The following is a 15,609-nucleotide window of genomic DNA, read 5'->3' as shown; positions in this document are numbered from 1 at the left end:
AACTCCACCATTTTATACAATCTGACATAATTGGTTTGCTGATGGGTCCATCTAACTTTAGTGGACTAATTTCATTTATGTTGCTATCCTCTGAGCGTTGTATCTTTACACGTGTTACGGACCCCACTGATAGCTTTTTGGTTGGAGCATTGAACATCTTACTTGATGATGAGCCCGACGGGCGTCATCCCGTCTATTCTATATTTGCTATCCAACTGCTTTAGGTTTTCGTTCGTTTCAAGCATATTAGACCAGATTAATCCTTCATATCTCAGTATGGATAGCGCCACGCCTTCCATGAGCTTGCGTTTCCTGGTAATTACAACATAGCTATTAGACATCGAAGCTGGCCTGGTAATCGATCATTGCCCCAAGATGCTTCAGAGATCGCTTGGACTGTATGATGCAATCACCTACCAAGATATGCGTCCTTTACTTGGACTTGCGATTGTTGACCACCACCACCACCTGATAGACTAGTTTTCTAAAGCTCATCCGTTCCTCAAATATGAAGATGAAGTGTGCTGCGGTCAACTATTCCTTCATCGATTTACCATAGACGATTCGAATCATCCACATCCATGCATCTGAACTATTTTATCGGTGGCCCTTCAACTCAGAAGGCAACTCAAGCGGATAATCCAAACCTTCAAATCTCTCCTTCAGTATTTCACATGTTTTTGATCATTATAAATGCAATAAGTAGGGAGACTTACGGCTTCGGCACCATTCGACTATTATCGGCAACCAAATTTCAAACGCTAAATTCACAGTATTATTCTATCAAAACACGTCAATGAAAACATTTGGATGATTCTTTGTTCTGTCCGCTTCTCACTGACGAGATTTCAGAGACTGAACAAACAATACCGCCAGAGATGTCATCAATTCAAATGAACACGTCTCAAAATGCAACTGATTTGGAGCTGCCGAAGTGTTTCATCAGCAGTTCTTATGGGAAAGTTGCCGAACAGAATGAGGCTGCCGACAATAGTCACACTGACAAGAGGTGTTCGCAGCGTTGTAATAACGTTTCCAAAAGCATTTTGACAAGTCTGTCGGTATGAATCGATAAAGGATTGAGCAACGCATTAATGTAAACAGACAAACACGGAATTTATCTGCTGATGTCCGAGAATATTACAAAAGAAGCGTGGCATCGGCTTAGACTGCCGAGAATACGTAAGTTCCCCTATTTAAAATGGTCTGATGTAGCAAATTATTTGTAATTCTTGAGCTATGAATTGTTTTGCACCTATTTTCATATCAAACGCTACGAACTGTTATGCCCATCATAACGTTTTCATTAACATCGCCTGTCACTCCTTCGCCAGACACAGAAGGCTCGAAAAAGAAAGTTTTGATTACTTTCATCCACTCAATCAACGCAAACAAATTTAAAGCTCATCAAAGTGAAACCACAACTGGTAGACCGTAATAAATAATCGACAGAAGCGGACGGAAAGTTCAACTTACCACATCAATTAGCTGCGACAGTTTTAGTTTGATTTTTACGGTTAGTGCGTCTGTAACGTTAACAACGGGCCGAACTAGTTTGTTGTAGTTGCTGAGCAGGTCATCGTAGAGTCGTTTTGCATCAGGATTTCCGGCGCATACTGAAACGAAACAAAAAGAAAGAGAGAGAGAGAATAAGAAAGTCGAGTCAAGCAGAAAAAAAAGTTTTTCCCAAATTAGATAAGCACAAATCTGTGCGCAGTGAGCTCACAGCATCCACTTGGCAACACTGGTCAACCGTCTTCAAAAACTTTTCCATCCCACTCAATCGCAGCCCGCACTGATGTGGCCGGCATTTTAAATTTTCCCAACCGTGGCACTGGAGATAGCCGAAAGTTATGCTTCCGGCAAAACTTTCCCCCGAAACGATAAATTTCAAGTTCCTGGAGAAAACTGTCCCACGCCCATCCTTTCAGAAGTTGTGCGACTCGCTGATCGTCTCTCCATCACCACCAATGTGACACAATTAAGGTGGAATTGAATTTAGGGATTTCTTGTTGGAAAACATTTTTGCTCCACCTTTTGCTTGTAGTTGGAAGTTGAAAGCGGTGGTATTACAGTCGGTTTGAGTTTATAAGAAAATGTACTTGCAGGTCGGTCGTAGTTTGGGATTGACAGGACATAATACATATTGCTTATGTGTGTACAACTTGTCGCTTACGTAGGTATTTGTTATTAAATCATTGATCGAATGGCAAATACTTTCTTCCTGCTGTCTTGTATTCTTAATTAGAGACAGTTTGGATAGACGAAGCCTGTGTCTTCGAATTACAGAAAATTATATTTATTCCTAAGCCCAAGTAATAATTACACATGTTCACATTTGGGTACAAATATCATAATAATCATGTATCCCTAGTGAATTTGGGGTTGTTGAATCTCCAAAACGTCACAATTTGTAAGTAAAGATCGTAACAGTTGTGTGAAATACTGATTACGCGTGGTAAAATGTATAAGTTATGAGTGAAATTATGGACAAATTCAAAGAAGGTTGAGTGTTAGAAGTTAGAGTGTATAGTATACAAAATGATTTAATTTATAGGCCTCTATGAGTTCTACTTCACTAAGCACTTAAGTGTCCGTAGTATGAATCAAAACGGTTTGGAAAGATATAATACTTTTTGAAAGCATAAAAAATAGCTTTTGATTTTCAAAAATCACGGTGCCTTGACAGACCGTTGTTATAAAAAATGTCCATTATTATATAAATGTCCATATGGCTCGATTGTGATCATTCTGAACCTTTTAGCCAATTGAAAAAAAAACTTGGAGGAATCTCAAGAAATTTAGAATTGAAGTTTTTGGCTAAAAATTCAAGAAAATTCCCAAAAAGTTGCCGTTTGTTAAAATAAGAAATGTTTTCAACTGACTTGATATAACGAACTGGTTTAAGTATGTTTATTTTTGAATGGCTTAAGTCAGTAAGCCTAGTTCAATGGAATGAAAAGTATAAAATAAATTTCAATATAATGTTGATGTAACGATGGATAAAAGTGAAACGTTCCCTGCTGAAAACTATTTGTTCATAGCTTATTGTTTTGAATTTTACTCTAAACGACTGTGTATATTTACACCCTTCCCTTTACATGCGATACTGTCAGACAACTGAGATGGCAATGTATGTGTTGTAAAACTTTCCGTAGTTCGGTTTTTTTCTGTGTCATTCTTAAAAATTACTACGTCCACGAAGTTTCCAGCCAATCATAAGTAGTTTTGGAATGCCGTCTCCCAGCTGTTGCAAAGTCTGCAACAGGCCGGATAGCGTTGAAGATATGGTCGCCCGCGGGACCTGGTTTCATTACTTGTGCGGGAGTGACGTCTTCGGTAAAGGATATCCATTGGTGCTGTGGCTATTGCTCCAGTCGTGGAGCTGCCAGTAGCAAGTCGGCAATTGTCGTCAGCTCGGGAAGTTCTAGTGCACAACTACGTCTATGGCAACTAGACTAGAGTCGAAAGCTTTGGACGACCGTCTTCTTCTGCAGCAAGCGGAACGGGAGCGAGCCTTTCTAGTCGAGAAGCACCAAATAGAGGCGGAAATCCAGGCTGAAAGACGTCTAAGAGGAAGTACATCGAGCTTCAGAAACCGATACAGCGGTAGAAGTCGTCACAGCTACAAGAATGAGATAAGAACCTGGATCAACCAGTCGGCGGACACGCCTGCAAAGCCGGACATCAACAATCTGGAGCGGCAATATCAACCCCTATTGTTACCACCACCGGGATCCTGGCACTGACAGTCCCAACGAGGCGTTTCTCCAGTTCTACGACATCATCCGATGGGAACTCATTCAGCCTCCCCTCATGAAACCCAGAGATATACAAGCCTCATCAATGCTTCCTCCAAGAACTGAAATGCAATCAAACGAAAGTTTCAATTGCCACCAATGAGTCACCAAAAGTAGTGATAAAAGCGGCTGCCAGTAATCCGTCTAAGTAATCATCGTCAGTACCGCATCTAGAAGCCTTTAAACAGTTCCAGCAGAGACAACATCCATCGTGTCCACCGGAGCAACAACTTCCACCGACGTGTCAGTCAGGCCCGAAGGAGTCAGTACTAGCAGACATGGATAGTCATGTTCCTGCTCAAAATTGTAGTGAAGGTCCAATCGGAGCGACAGCAGCAGCCTCAATGTCAGAATGGTGGTCATATTGGCTACGATATGCCGCCAAACCAAAATGCTTCGCCACAAAAAGCTTCCTCGTTTCCGGCACAGTAGTAACAAAACAACAGTTCGAGTTTCGTGAAGCAACAGTCCTCAACAGCCAACCAGATGCCGGTTGGGCCTCCTATCAATGCCTCATATCCGATGAGCCTCTACCAGCCATCGTACTACCCTGCGTGGCCAAACGTCCCTGCATCCACCAGATTACCGCAAAACCCGTTATCAAGCACAGCAGTAAGAGCTGTCCCAGGAGTCTACGCCTCGCAAACGCAGCACGATCAAGCACAAAACATTCGGCAGACATTTCCAGGCCAAGTTTCGAGCTTTCATCCTAGAACAGCTGCTGAAGGAGTTTTGACTGCTCAACAGCTTGCTGTACGTCAAGTTGTGTCGCGGGTTTTGTCAAAGCTTTCGGGTGTTCCCTTGGAGTGGCCAATGTTCATCAACGCTCTGGAGTCCACAACGGCCATGTGCGGGATTCAGCCAGACGAGAACTTAGCCAGACTGCATAAAAGTCTCGTAGGGTCGGCTCGGGAGAAGGCCCAAAGTATACTAACTCTACCTGCGGCAATCCCTGTGATTCTTGAGACGTTACGTGACGAATGTGGACGACCATAACAATTAGTTCACTGCCTGCTTGCGAAGATTCGTCACGCTCCATCGCCGAACGTGAACAGGCTCGAAACTCTCATCACTTTTAGCCGAGAAGTAAGGAACCTGGTAACCTACATTGAAGGTGTAAACCTACAGAATCACCTTTCAAATAGCCGCTGTCGGAGCTAGTAGGGAAGCTTCCCCCAAGTTTGCGACTGGACTGGGGGCTCCATACGGCTCCAAAATGTTGCTCACGTGACACTGAAGGCATTCAGTGATTACGCTTCATCGGTTAAGAGTGCAACCAACACTACGACGACAACCACCGAGGAAAGAAGGAAAAAGGTGGTTTTGTAAATGCGCATATCGTCGAGGCCAACAGAACCGGTTACGTCTCGAACTAGAAAACAGAGTTTCGAGCTAAAATTGAATTTTCTGCTTTCAAGTCATGCCATGCGTGCAACAAAACCGATCACAAACTCCGAAGTTGTGTAAAGTTCGCTAGCCATTCCGTAGTAAGCAATTCTGCAAAGTTGACGGTTGCAAGGAACCTTACCATCAGCCACTTCATACTGCGAATCCCAAGCCAACTAACGCTGTTCTACAAGCGAGTTCATCTGGAGTCATCTCCGCTCACTGCCCTCGCCAAGCGGGCATTCTGTTCAAAGTATTACCCTTCATTCTTACCAGCAATGAGAAAACCGTGTCGACCTTCGCGTTTTTGGATGATGGATCGAACGTCACATTGATCGAGCAAGAAATAGCGGAAGATCTGGGATTGAGTGGCAGTATTAACACGCTGTGTATACAGTGGACTGGATGCGTTACTAGGAAGGAACCAACGTCACGTCAAGTGAATTTGAACATTTCTGGCGTTAACGGTGGACCAGACTACGCCATCTCGAAGGTACAAACAGTGCCTCGCCTTGAATTACCTCAACAAAGCCTGGATTATCAAGCACTATCCAATCATATCCCGCATTTGCGAGGACTGCCTGACAAGCTACACCAATGCAGTGCCTCGCATTCTCATTGGTTTTGATAATGCATCGTTGAAAGTGGCCTTGGACAAACGTGAGCGACGAAGCGGAGAGCCTATAGCAGCGAAAACGCGACTTGGTTTAACGATTTTTGGAGGTGGACGAAGAACGCAACGTAGCGCCAACGTAATGCTTCATGTGTGCAACTGCACTGAAGATGAAAAACTTCACAGTCTCGTTTACGACTACTTTCCCGTAGAGTCCATTAGAGTGAACTCTATGCCACCGTTGGAATCACCCGAAAATCAGCACGCTAGGCGGCTCGTGGCGCAGACTACTCGAAGAACTGAATCTGGGACGTTCGAATGTGGTCTTCCATGAGAAAATGACGACTTCGAATTCCCCAATAGCTACAAGATGGCTGAGCGTCGTCTAGTTTGTTTGAAGAAGAAACTCAGCAGTATACCAGAATTTAAAAGAAATTTTATGGAGCAGATTGAGGAATATCTGGAACGCGGATATGCACACAAAGCTACTGGAGATGAACTACGAGACTCGGAACCACGCCATGTTTGATATCTACCCTTGGGTGTCGTCCAGCACCCGTGTAAATCGGGAAAAGGACGCATTGTATGGGATGCAGCAGCCTGGATAGGAGAAACATTAATTAACTGTATGCTACTAGCGGGGCCTGATCTTTTAACGCCACTGCTGAAGGTAATGGATTTCGGCAACGACAGTACGCTGTAGTAGGAGACGTTCGTCAAATGTTCCATCAGCTGCTGGTCAGACATAGTGATTGGCAAGCTCAAAGGTTCCTCTGAGCAATTCTTGCTGAAACCAGGCTGCCATCGTCACCCATCGTTAGAATTCCAATTTTATGCCACCAATCGCTAGTTTTCGATAAAACTTAAGGATGGTTCTTTCGGTTTTCTCAAATTGGTAGCCCCTCATACGCCAGCTGGCCAAACAATTTGCGAAAAGCCCATATTTTGATAAATCTTAGGTATTTCTTCACGTGATATGTCTCATATTACCCTTGGCACACATAGCAAATTTAGTGGCTTCATATAGAGAAAGGACATAGTTTTCATTTGAAGTTAAAAAAAAATGGCGGCCATCTTGAATTTTGTTAGAAAAATCGATTTTTCACCATTAGCACACCGCTCGTTTTGAATTCTGAGATCACCATCAGAAAGCTGAGAAAAAATTGTGAAAGATAGGCTACAAAAACTAGGTGGGCAATGTTATTTACCCTATGAAATGAACGATTTTCTAAATCATGTTCCACGATTTTGACGTATAGGGCGGTGCAAATAATGCAAACATTATTCTTTCTTTATTCTTTCTTTATTATTCTTTATTTGGAGCAGGGAAAAGCCCGTTTGAGTTGAGCACCTCAGCTCTATCTCAAATGGGCGCAAAACCTCCTCATCTTTTAGTACCAACAGAAAAACATACAATCCAAATGATAAAATTTAACTTAATACTATACACTTATTTTCTTAATAATAACATTAAAACGATTTAATTTGCTAGCCTTAAAAAGAGGTCAACAAGAATTTTGATGAGAGAATTTCGTTCGGAGCGGGGATATGAAAATCGAATTCATGTGAGCAACGATTGAAGGAACGACACATAGCGGAAAACGGTTCGTTATATCCGTAATTAGTACGAGCACCATGGAGAAATATGAAAGTACTAGAACGAAGAGGACGATGAGGTACGTTGAAATTGAGAAGCGACAGTTAATGTGGACAATCAATTTTCAATTGCAAAAGATCTGATACAAACAAAGATTTTGAAATTTCACGGCGGACGCTTAACAACAGATAACGTGAGTTGTGGGAGATTCGTAGTTTCTAAATTTATTGAATTACTGGAAGACGTTGTGCGGAACCGTTTTTTGGATTGGGTTCAAAAGTACGTACAGTAACTCCTTCCGGCCAATACCAGGGATCACCGACCACATTCGAGACATTCTTACTGACAGTCACTTTAAACGACACGAAAGAAAGATCTTCGGCGTTCCTACCCCTAGGTACAGTAAAATGGGGTGTTAAGGGATGAAAAAAAAATTCCACTTAAAATTCGAGCAACTTCTATTATGCCAGTAATTGAACAAAATACAGTCCTACCATTCTCCCGGCGTGTATATCAAAAGCCAATTACAATGAAGATGATCCTATGGCAGATTTCTGAGATAATCATAAATATGTGTGATTTTTGACGAAAATGCAAAATGGGGTGTTAAGGAATTTGAGCTTTGTATATAAAACTATATTTTGCCAACAGCAAAAAAAACATTGTTTTGGTCAACATCGTTGATGTGTCCCTTCAACTCTAAAGGTCTTATTAAATCTAAAGATGATATTACTTCAATATAATTCAAGTTGGAACTCCTGAAAACGCTAATCATTTTATTTTAACTGCTAAATCTCTCATACCTATTGATTCTATTTTCAAGCAAGCTATCAGTGCATCGCACAATTGTCTTGAAAAGATTTTTATACTTATATGCAGTATTCGTATTCTATAACAGTGCAGAGCAATCTTCTCATGACTTGTCAAAAGATGGATAATTTCAACAAGCTTTAAATGTGGATAGGGTAAGTGTCCAATTTGCCTTTTGAATAAAGCACCACACCAAATAACGGATTTGCATGTAACACCAAGTTGCATGATCGGGAAAAATCCTAACGAAAAGTTTCCAATACAGAGTGGAATCGCTCACACTATACCGCACACTATATATTTTCCAAAAAAAAGCTCGGAAAAATCTTATACTTTAATTGTTTATCTAGGACCTAGGTAAAACTTAAAATAATTTGATGGAATATCGACCGTCTAGACTGATTTTGAGATTTATTGGCATAATTTAGGTCAAACCGGTTTAGATGTGCTCGGGTGAAAGCTGTGTAAGTTAGTGCTCCGTTCAAATTAAAATTATGTGAGTTAAGTTATTATGTCCGAAATTTATTTGTAATTGCAGTGTAATGTGGTTAGCCGTTCAATCAATGTTTGTCCAAACCCACTTGACTTAAAAACAAATCAATGATGTAAGTAGTATTTTAAAAAAGACAATTTACACCGTCTTCAGCACATAGGCTGCAACGGACAACACGAAACACCCAGTAGCCCAGCGATGATTTTTTCGTTTGACGAAAAGTTTTCACCGACTGGAGCGGGAATCGAACCCACGCCCCGTGACACAATACGCCTAAAAGACTGACGCCGCTAACCGCACGGCCACGAAGCCCACATTATTAATTAATGTTTGGACTTGATCAGACAAATAGTATATTTTTGTAAATTGTAGTTTGCCCTGAAGATGAGCAAATAAATGCTCGAAACGTCGGCTTTAATCAAAACGATTGTTTATTAATGTAACCCGTGGACCGAAATTACGCCAATAAATCTCAAAACTTAAAAGAATTAATAGCTCCAAAACCATTTCAAATAAGATAATCATTCCTATTTGCAAACTTTTCTCCAATGTGATGGAACAACTTTTGAAAAAATTATCATAAAAAAAACATATTCACATTAATCAGTTTTATTTAGGTTTTCCTATTTCTTTTATCAAATTTTGAAATAAGTCATTTTTGGAGCTATTTAGTGACTTACTAAATAGATCCCTTAACTTCACATTGTAGTTAAACTTGACGGAACAACTCAAAACTATATTGAAATATATTACGGCATAAATTTAATGAGTTTAGTTACTTAGAAATGTTAGAATAGATAATTCCTTTACACCCCACATATTTTCAAAACGAGACTTTTCTCATAAAAGTTTCTAAAAATTGAAACCCAAACATAATTTTATGAAGTTTTTGTCTGTGCTATGATCTCAATTAAATTTCCTTATCTTCTACCTTACTCGCGAATTTTTCTCAAATATATTTCATGGTTTTGTAGATAAATGTATTTAGCCCATAAAATTCGAATAAAAATGTTTTGAAAGGTTTTCAAATTCTAGAAACCACAATACTTCATATTAATAGACAGCTCCTATTACATAATGCAGTTCACAATCCTCTGAACAAATCAAGCATTATAGATGACTTATACATCGATTTTCGAGGTTTCTGTGATTTGTCGAACTTGATTGAGAAGTTCAATCCCTTAAAACCCCACGAGTCCTTAACACCCCATTTTACGGTACCAGTTTGACCACGTTCACCAAAGATGTGTGGATATTGGAAATTTCTCTGACATAACGTTTTACTTCATCCTCGTTTTGATCAGGTGCGAAAGGAGTGACGTAGAAGGACTCCAGTTCGTGGGAATCTGATGTGATGTTGGCGACTTTCAACGATGGAGCTTCAGGTTGAGTCCTAGACACTCCATTCTGCGATCTATCAGAATTCGTCACCGACATCCTATCACCGGGGAGTACGGAAGGATTGGTGATCCTATCCGTATGTCGACGAGAAGGTCGGTCATTTTGAGCAAACGTTTGCTTGTTGGTAGCGGCAGGAGTGGAAACAGTGATACGAGGTGAATTTTCACTACTTCCTGAGCCACTGGACGGGTTTGCGATAATTTGCACTCGTTTATTCGCACCGACGACAAACTTATCTGGTAGGAGGGCAATAGAGCCATTCACTTCATCCAGCACCTCAAAAAATGAAGTATTTTCGCAAGACCTCGTCATCAGTCGTATCGTCCAAAGTCATCTCATCAATTTGTTGCAAAAAGTTTGACTGATTAAGGGAGTCCGTTGACGATTTAGATTGTTGCTTTGGTCCAAATATCGTACTGTTTATTTTACGCAGATTTTCTCCGTAGCTGGCTAGACGCGTGTCCATGGAATTTGTGCGAATAAGCAACTCGCGTAGAGCCTTCATAATAGTTTTATTCCGATCGTACACAGCCGGCTCGAAGTTTAGACGGCAGGATTCGCAGAACCAATATAAACCAATTTTTGCCGTCCACGCGGTATATTGGGATTTACTCATCCCTACACAAGTAAAATGGTAAAGCCGGCCACATGTTCCATTGCAATTTATTATCCTACCCGATTCCATTAGGGGGCTGTCCATTAATTATGTAAGAGTTTATGGGAAGAGGGGGGGTTTGAGATTTCTTACGCGCCATACAACTTATTTCTAATTTTCATACAAAAAATCTTACCATGGGGGGAGGGGGGGGTTGAAAAACCCTGAAAATTGTCTTACGTAATTAATGGATCGCCCCTAGGGTTGAACAAGCATGACAGGCTTCCTTCGTCGCAAAACGTTTCGATACGACTCCGCAAACGCCTTTTGGTAGACTATTCCAAGTCAGGGATTTGCAACTTGTATGAAACTATGCTACCACTTGTATCCAATACAGCCGAATAGCTTCCAAATATTGCCGCCAGATGTCGCTTTCGGGAGTGTGTTATAGTAAACAATAACAACTCAGATCACAAAATAAACACTTGCACGGCGTTGTAATGGGAGAACAATCACTACACACTTAAAAAGACTACTACTGTACGCCGGAATCAGCAGTCACTGATAATTTTCGACATAAATTGCACGACAAAAACATACAAAATCGAGCACCGAAAAATAGCAAGAGCGGAAAGGTAACAGTGTTGCCAGTTGTCGAACATTAACAACAACAACAAAGAAACAAGTTATCAATCGTTGGTGTTTAATTCGATTCAGATGAGTGATAAAATCTGGCGGCCATCTTGTATTTTGACGCCAACTTGGTTTTAAGTAGTAGATTGAGATGTTGGTTTTAAGTAGTAGATTGAGATGTTTAATTTTAATGCTACCGTTACACTTACTCTTCTTCTTGTTCTTCTGTTTCCTGACGTAACGTCCCTACTAGAACATAGCAAGCCCTCAGCTTCACTAGCTTCAAAGACAAATTATCAAATTGGATTTTTTGTAGATTGACTCGTGCTTCCAGAATTGGCTGCAGAATCTGTGCTAGATGACTGAAGAAAATCAGCCAAAGTCGCTCGTAGAAGTGTCCATCGTCATCGCCACCGTAAATCTCAACGGACGAGGAGGATTCCAACATGTTCGCCGTCAAAAAGTGTGTCCGTGTTACTCGAATGTCACTGTTCAATCGGCCCTTTTCAGGGCCAACACATGTGTACCAAAGAGTTAATTGTGTAATATTTCCCAATGTGTGTACCACATACTTGCTATAATCTCTTAATTCTTCTCGTAGCATCATACAATATCTTATTTGTTATGAAAAATTCACAATTGCCAATTGGGGCCTTCCTTAGCCGAGTGGTTAGAGTCCGCGGCTACAAAACAAAGCCATGCTGAAATTGTTTGTGTTCGATTCCCGGTCGGCCCAAGATCTTTTCGTAATTGGAATTTCCTTGACTTCTGTGGACATAAAGTCTCATGCTACCTGCCACACAATGTATGAATGCGAAATTGGCATTATATTATTAATTATAACAGAGGAAGTGCTCATTGGACACTAAGCTGAGAAGCAGGCTCTGTCTCAGTGAGGACGTTATGCCAAAAAGAAGAGAAACGACGATATCGATGACTGGGGCACTTCTTCAAACGGAGCGCTCCTCATTGTTCATAAATTCACAAACTATTACTTTCTGAAGTATAACTAAATGCAGGTTGCAATTACGACAATTGACTTAAATTCAAATGCAGTAAATCACATGGCGTAGTTACGGTATGCGGTCGTGTGTTGTACACAATTCCCACTGATTTTTTTTTAATATTTTACTTTGAAATCCGAAACTCTGAAAAAGCTTCCAAACCAAATGACAAATCTCCCTTAAAACCATAACGTAATTGAATACTCACAATCATAGCACCTATCATCTATTATCAAACATCCTATCATCTGCAAAAACTACCGCACTGTTGTTAGAGTCTGACCCAGAATTGATCGAAGGATTGTCCATAGTAGTCCTACGTCAACATTACCCATATTCTTATTTGATTTCACAAAGATATTGTTAGAATTTTCGTAATTTTTACTACTAGTGCTTATGATTTATAGCGACTACTGATATGAACAAATATAATTCTGTTACAATCTTGTTTCTTCAGTCCCCGATTAGACTGCAAGAAAAATCCTCCACGAACTGTATGCTTACTACACTAATGTAGCGTTTTGAGCCAATCTCTCTTGAAAAGTTCAACCGCCAGATGGGCAATCGATCTTTCCATCGCACAAAGGTGCACTTTTTGATGAGCATCAAATTGCGGTTTACGATGCCACTGAACACCCCCTTGAGGGGCTTCAAACTTTATCCGCATCATCATTCCTATCGCTTGTCAATTCGGAAAATGACGATGTCGGTCCCACCCACGTAAAATGGAACTCATGGATTCCATGCCACGGGATGGCTGTTCATCCAAAGGTGGAAGGTTCAATTCGAAGAAAGGTTCGCGCTGTGAAGAGTCGAGAAGAGCGACTGTTGTCAGCGGTTTTTAGGAAATGTTATGTCTTTCGATAGCAACATTGTTATCCTGTAGATGCACATCTTATAGTTTCTCACAGAAGACACAAGGTGAATGTTTTGATGAAAGGTTTGCCTCTAGGGAATCGGTAATTGTGACTGTAAAATCCCATTTAAATTGATAGCTTGAAATAATCAACAATTACAGAATCATAAGAAGTGATACCCATTGGAAATAATAACATGTCTAGACAACAAATCTAGAAATTCAAAACTTTAAGTGATCAACTTGGGTGCCGGTACCAATGGTTGTAATGTACCAGTAGATTGGACTATGGAATAATACGAACATTTTTCGATAAAAACAACATGCGCTAGTTTTGGTGGATAGATCGCTTCTAGTTTAGTGGATTTGCCAAATTTCAGTTGTTTATCTTATCAAAAAGTCATATAATTAATTAAGTTTCCGCAAAAAAATACTTCCTTGTCGTCATGTTCCAGTAGTGGATCAACGAATGGAAGCAGATTTTAGAATGGAAAAAAGTCCCAAAGATGATCTTTATGCTTCATTCGAAAGATATCGGAACAGCAACCCGAGGGAAAATATTAATCCTATGTAAAAATTAACTATTATGCTTAAAATTCCTTGTATCATTCCCGAACGTCTACTACTGGAGCACTATCGCAACTACTGGAACACGTGTACCAAAAGTGGCTCAACTTGCAATGTACTAGTTCAAACGATCACATCTGCACTGGCTCATGCGTCGTCTCATGAGCAAATCTCAATGTGACAGTGCATTTGAGACTCGCAGGCGAAGGTTTCAAAAGCATTTAAAAGGGATTAAATTTTTGATTGAACTGCCTGTAAGCAGTTTGAAAAGACTGACGCGGTTCAATGCGGTTGAGTTTCTAGAATTTGAATGGAAAAACTTGTGCTGTTCACCGAAGAAGCATAGGCATAGACCAAAGCCGTATGCTTCCGTGGGGATATTGTACTAGGCAAACATAACTGCATAAAAGTACTCCTTGTAAGTGCATGTGACGAGCCTCACGAGATGTCGAATGAGACTCACTCACTAAGATATATTTTGTACGTATCTGCATCTCGTGTCTCATATAATCTGTAAGCTGCGATATGGGATATTAGACTGATGCAAATTTTGAAGTTTTTGCTTCCCTATGCTTAAACGATGTCAATTATGATGAAAATGATCCTCCAAAAATTTGAAGTGATTCTGATGAAATTTGGTTGTGCACACGCTATTTCAAGTTTATATGGAAATTACTATGGAAAAGGCAAACCTTTTGTGTTCAGTCCTCTTACTGCTTGTCATAATAATCTATAGAAAAGTGAACACGCTCATCTCATGTGAAAACTTCCCAGCTACAACTTTGCCGAAGTCCACATTTTGATGGGACGTATGGATAATTTGTTATTATTGATAACAAAGTCTATATCATGCTGAGATGATCATTCAATTACTTTCAGAGCAACACTGCTTTTTTGCTGTAGAACATAGTAACCTGGATTACTTTGATCTATTCTTCCCGCCAGGAGCACCACTGTTGCCTGCCGAACAGTTGGTGAAGCATACTACATGCAAACCAACTTTATGAAGATGAATAACAATTTTTCCTGACGTCCGATCAAAAAGTGTCTTCGGCAAAGTTGTAGCTGAGAGGATTTCACATTAGAAGAATTTGTTCACTTTTCCATAGATTATTATGACGAAGAGATAGAGGGCTGAACACAAAAGATTGGCGTTTTTCATAGTAATCTCCATATAAACTTCAAATGGCGTGTGCACAGTCAAATTTCTACCGAATCACTTCAAACTTTGGGAGGATCATTTTCATCATAATTGACATCGTTTAAGCAAAAGGGAGCAAAAACTTAAAAAATTGCATCACTCTAATGGGATATCGCATGGCACACTAGCTCATGTATGTATACATGAGAAATACGACACTCTGGGCTCAAGTGATTTTATGCTCAAACAATAATTATATCACTCTTTTTCATATTTTACACATACAGTAGAGGTTTAAATCTTTCTGTTAACGCCAAAAGATCTCTGTTTAGGCTTTTCGTTATTAAGTTATGATTTTTTTATAGCTTAGGTAGTCCACTAATGGCACTGGCACCTTATTTGAAAAATACAATTGTTTTTTGTGAATGCTACATTGGGTGTCTAGGTTTGTAGATCCAAACGTCGTTCCAAAGGTGTTAGTTGGAACATCAAAAGGCCAATTGTGAAAAAAATTGGGAGAGACGATATGCCTTGTTTTGTTAAAATATATGCTTCTAAATAACGCGCGTGCGTTCGAAATGTTATGAATGGACAAAACTGGATATAGGGTATTATTGTACATTACAATACATTTGCGACTTTTTCGATTTTCCGTACAAAATAATTGAGTTTACAAGGTTTGATCTTAGTTACTTATGAACCCATCTTAGTTA

At 40.1% G+C, this 15,609-nt stretch overlaps 1 protein-coding gene across 1 annotated transcript in view; it reads right to left on the bottom strand.

Annotated features, from left to right (window-relative positions):
* LOC5564067 (acetylcholine receptor subunit alpha-like) overlaps positions 1–15,609 on the bottom strand; it is a 698,646-nt gene that overhangs the window by 138,561 nt on the left and 544,476 nt on the right. Inside the window, exon 3 of the mRNA XM_021848318.1 lies at positions 1,477–1,616. Within this exon, the coding sequence (XP_021704010.1) occupies positions 1,477–1,616 (140 nt within the window). The remainder of the gene's footprint in view (positions 1–1,476; positions 1,617–15,609) is intronic.

The sequence above is a fragment of the Aedes aegypti genome, chromosome 1 (assembly GCF_002204515.2).
Source record: "Aedes aegypti strain LVP_AGWG chromosome 1, AaegL5.0 Primary Assembly, whole genome shotgun sequence".
NCBI classification, from domain to species: Eukaryota; Metazoa; Arthropoda; class Insecta; order Diptera; family Culicidae; genus Aedes; species Aedes aegypti.
Note: the sequence above shows the minus strand (reverse complement) of the source record. Positions and strands in the feature narration are given on the sequence as shown.